The sequence below is a fragment of the Palaemon carinicauda genome, chromosome 12 (assembly GCF_036898095.1).
Source record: "Palaemon carinicauda isolate YSFRI2023 chromosome 12, ASM3689809v2, whole genome shotgun sequence".
NCBI lineage: Eukaryota > Metazoa > Arthropoda > Malacostraca > Decapoda > Palaemonidae > Palaemon > Palaemon carinicauda.
The window spans coordinates 103,564,957-103,569,594 of record NC_090736.1 but is presented as its reverse complement, the minus strand read 5'-3'; the positions used below and the strand labels follow the sequence as shown (position 1 = coordinate 103,569,594).

General features: G+C 39.3%; 1 protein-coding gene across 1 annotated transcript in view; it reads left to right on the top strand.

Annotated features, from left to right (window-relative positions):
* Window positions 1-2,433: 2,433 nt before the first annotated feature.
* The window catches only part of LOC137651272 (uncharacterized), a 3,870-nt gene continuing 1,665 nt past the window's right edge, over window positions 2,434-4,638 (top strand). Inside the window, exons 1-2 of the mRNA XM_068384535.1 lie at window positions 2,434-2,682; window positions 2,820-4,638. The exon at window positions 2,820-4,638 is cut by the window's right edge and continues 1,665 nt beyond it. Of these exons, the coding sequence (XP_068240636.1) occupies window positions 3,562-4,638 (1,077 nt within the window). The 5' untranslated portion in view covers window positions 2,434-2,682; window positions 2,820-3,561. The remainder of the gene's footprint in view (window positions 2,683-2,819) is intronic.

Sequence of the window (4,638 nt, the reverse complement as noted above, 5' to 3'; positions counted from 1 at the left end):
ATGGAGAAACGAATGGAAGATATGATGGGGCAAGTCATGGGGATGATGAAAACTATAATGGGGGAAGGTGCAGTCGGAGGAGTGTCCTCAGCTTCGGGTAATGGGTTGATAGTGGATGAGAAGGTTAAGGTTAGTGATAATGGGAAAGGAAGTGATAGTGATAGTAGTAATAGTGATGGTGATATTGAAGATAAGGGAATTAGGCATAGTAAGGATGAACAGAAAGGTGAGAGGAAAGATGAAAGGAAAGGTAAAAGTGATGTGAAGAAAGGGAAGAAAAAGTATCAGGCTGATAGCAAGGACGATCGTGAATGGGTGAAAGTGGTAAGTAAGAAAAAGGGTAAGAAAGGAATGGTTAAGGATAGGAATTTAAGTGTGGAAGTGGATTCATTATATTCGAATGGGGAAGAAGGTAACAAGGGAGTAGACAGTGATGATAGCAGTGAGAATGAACGTGATGTGTGTAAGACTGTGTTTATGAGAGAAGTACCTCGGTGTGAAAGGTTCAATGAGCATAGCAGTAGGGATGTATATGATTTTTTCAAGGAGTATGAGAGGTATTGTCAGGATAAGTATGGTGATAGTAAAAGAATTTGGGCTAGGGAGTTAGGAGAATATTTGAATGGGTATTTTTTGACGATGTATGGAGTGATAATGAGTGTAGGGGACGTTGATTATGAAAGTGTGAAAACGAGAATAATTGAGCAGGTAAAACGTATGAAAGGGAGTGTTAAGTATAAGCGTAAGAATGATTTTGATGAGGCAAGGATGAATGCAGGAGAAGCTATATCAATGTACGTATGTAGGTTGGAAACGTTAGCTAGGAAGAAGTATGGGGATGAAGGCATAAATGAGAATAAGGAGTTAATGAGGAAGTTTTTGGCAACAGTACCTGAGAATGTGTGTGAATTTATTAATTTGAAACGCAAAGAGAAAATGAGGTGGACGCAAGAGAGATTGACATGGGATGATATACTAGAGATAGTTGAGGATTATGAGTTAGATAGGTGCATGAAAGAAAGTAAATCTGTGAGTGTAAGAACTGGAATGGAAGAAAGTGTAATAGAATTTGGTAGTTATAAGGATGCAATTTTGAGAGGACCAATGAGGGTAGCTGATAATGTAGTAGATAGGAGTGTTAGGGCAAGTAATGTGGGAATACCTGTAAGGACAAATGAAGGATTTAGGCAGGGTAATTGGCGCAATAGGGATAGGAGTGTGAGTGCACATCGAGGTATGTCAGATAGCCGTGTCCGTGATGAAAAGTGTTATAGGTGTGGGAAAGTAGGTCATAAGAAGAATGAATGCAGATGGGCTCTAGGTGCTTGTTTTGGATGTGGTGAGGTAGGGCATAGAATTAGTGAGTGCAAGAAAGAGAAAGAGGTTAAGTGTTTTCGGTGTGGTATGATTGGGCATGTGGCGAGTGGATGTCGTAGTAATCGTATGAATGTGATTTGTGGTAATTGTGGTAAGGATGGTCATTATGCTAGAATGTGCAAGGAGCCGCGGGGTAAGTGTACTGAATGTGGTGCAGATGGGCATGTAGCTAGAGTATGTAGGAAGAAGGGAGTAAGTCAGCCAGGATGTTCGGGAAACTAGAGTGTAAGAGGGTTCAGCTGGGTGAGTCCTCCTGTGTGTGTGGAAGGAATACGATTAATGTTTGTGAGAATGGGATGAGTAATTGGTTGGAAATGAGCACGTATGAACCGAGTATGCATGAGAAATTAGGGCTGGAAAATAAACAATTAGTGTTAGTTGAATATAGGAAAAAGAGGCGTTTGAAAGTTTTAAGGGAGGAGAAAGTGCAAGGGAAATTTATAGGAATAGGTAAGAATACGAATAAGTCTGACAAGGGTGTAAATGTGCAAGTGTGTATGGAAGATAAATGTGTTAATACAGATGAATCATGGCTGAGTATGAATGATACCTATAGTGTGTGTGGCTTTTCCTTAGGTGATGTAAAAGAAAGGATGACGAATGCGAGAGTGAGAGATAGGAGAATGATTAGTAGTATGAATGAATCTTTTACTAAAGTTGAGAATGTTTTTGATGAAATGGATGAACTGTTTACAGAAATGAGTGTAATTATAGGGCCAGATGAGAACGAGGTAGATATGATTGTACATGATATATTAGATGATAGGGATTTAGATAGGAATAGTGTTAATGTAGCGAATGATTGTGATAAGGAAGAAGTGAATGAGAGAGTATATGGAGTCCCGGTTACTCGGAGTAGAGGTCCCGTTCCCGACTGCGACTGGGTTATGAAAAAAATAATGTAAGTGTTGTGTGAGAAGGATTTGGCAAAGTAAGGGGGGAGGAATGTGGAGGATTTATTTTTTGTTTTATTTTATTTTTGGTTTTGCCAAATCCTGAGAGAGAGAGAGGAGAGAGAGAGAGAGAGAGAGAGAGAGAGAGAGAGAGAGAGAGAGAGAGAGAGAGAGAGAGAGAGAGATATTGTGTTAGCGAGCGAAAGTAGTTAGGTTAACGATCGTTGGTGGTGAGAAAGACTGTTGGTACAAATGAGATTGTTTGTTTACATTTTTTAGTTAGGTTACGACAGTGGTGAATGTTTCGGAGCGAATGCTTTTTTATTTGACTGCAGCTTAAGGCAGTTGTGTGAGTGCTGGATAACTATTTATATATTTTCGACCAGCGTGGAAGTGTTTTTTGATTTTCAAAGTAAGTACAGTTTTGTTTATCTTTGCTTGTCGTGATTGTGAATGATAGGAACAATTTATTATTTATCTTTGATTATAGTGCGATAGTTCAGTTAGCTAGAAGTGTTCGTAAGTGTTTTTCTTTTTTATTTTTGGCAGGCTGCGATTCCTCCTTTGGAGAGACCCAAGTTTTTTGAAAGTGGATGTATTGTTGATGACTTGGCCTGTATTACGATTTTGTTTGGACTGCTCATTTGATTGATCAACTGTTGACGACCTGGGCTGTTTATTACAATTAAGATTTAGGATGATGATGTTGATGATGATGATGATATCGACGACGATGACACCCATGACCCCGAGGAGTTAAGGCTGTTAAGGATATTTAAGACAGTCTTCTGGTTATATATAGTGGTGTTGTGCCATAAAAGACAGTTGGCTTGTGTGTATGGACAGTGTTGGTGTCCCATAATAATATTTATACAAGATAATTCATATATATATTTATTTTTGGTGTTGGTGTGCGGTGTAATTTAAGTTTGTTAGGTTATTTTTTTTCGTTATTTGAATGGTATTTATAGTATATTTAGTGTAAGTTTTTGATGCTGGTGATTTTGGTTGGATTTATTATAGTTTGTAAGAAATATATAGTTTTAAGGTTATGTTTTGTTTTTTGTGTCCTTTTGTCTAAGAGTCCAGTTTTAGATAACGTAAGGGGAAAGTATGTGTTGAGGAGACCATTGTCAGTAGGTGTGATTCAGGGTGTGGGGCTTGTTTTTTTTGCAACATCCCGCCACATTATTTTGGCGCCCGAACAGGGACTGCCGAGGTGGGATAGAAGCTGGACTGTTGGACGAAGGACGGAATTAGGTTAAGAATTTAGGATTAAGGTTGATGAAAAATGGAGGAGCAATTAAGGGTTTTGAGGGAGGAATTGCGGCTGAGTAAGGAGCGTGAGGAGAGGTTGCTAGTAGAGAATGAGAGGTTGAACTGGGAGAATGCGGCGATGCAGAAGGAGCTTAGGGAGTTGAAGGGAACTGTAGAGAGAGTGGAAGAGGGTGTTGAGATGAGGATGCGAGAGAATGAAGAACGAATGGAGAAACGAATGGAAGATATGATGGGGCAAGTCATGGGGATGATGAAAACTATAATGGGGGAAGGTGCAGTCGGAGGAGTGTCCTCAGCTTCGGGTAATGGGTTGATAGTGGATGAGAAGGTTAAGGTTAGTGATAATGGGAAAGGAAGTGATAGTGATAGTAGTAATAGTGATGGTGATATTGAAGATAAGGGAATTAGGCATAGTAAGGATGAACAGAAAGGTGAGAGGAAAGATGAAAGGAAAGGTAAAAGTGATGTGAAGAAAGGGAAGAAAAAGTATCAGGCTGATAGCAAGGACGATCGTGAATGGGTGAAAGTGGTAAGTAAGAAAAAGGGTAAGAAAGGAATGGTTAAGGATAGGAATTTAAGTGTGGAAGTGGATTCATTATATTCGAATGGGGAAGAAGGTAACAAGGGAGTAGACAGTGATGATAGCAGTGAGAATGAACGTGATGTGTGTAAGACTGTGTTTATGAGAGAAGTACCTCGGTGTGAAAGGTTCAATGAGCATAGCAGTAGGGATGTATATGATTTTTTCAAGGAGTATGAGAGGTATTGTCAGGATAAGTATGGTGATAGTAAAAGAATTTGGGCTAGGGAGTTAGGAGAATATTTGACTGGGTATTTTTTGACGATGTATGGAGTGATAATGAGTGTAGGGGACGTTGATTATGAAAGTGTGAAAACGAGAATAATTGAGCAGGTAAAACGTATGAAAGGGAGTGTTAAGTATAAGCGTAAGAATGATTTTGATGAGGCAAGGATGAATGCAGGAGAAGCTATATCAATGTACGTATGTAGGTTGGAAACGTTAGCTAGGAAGAAGTATGGGGATGAAGGCATAAATGAGAATAAGGAGTTAATGAGGAAGTTTTTGGCA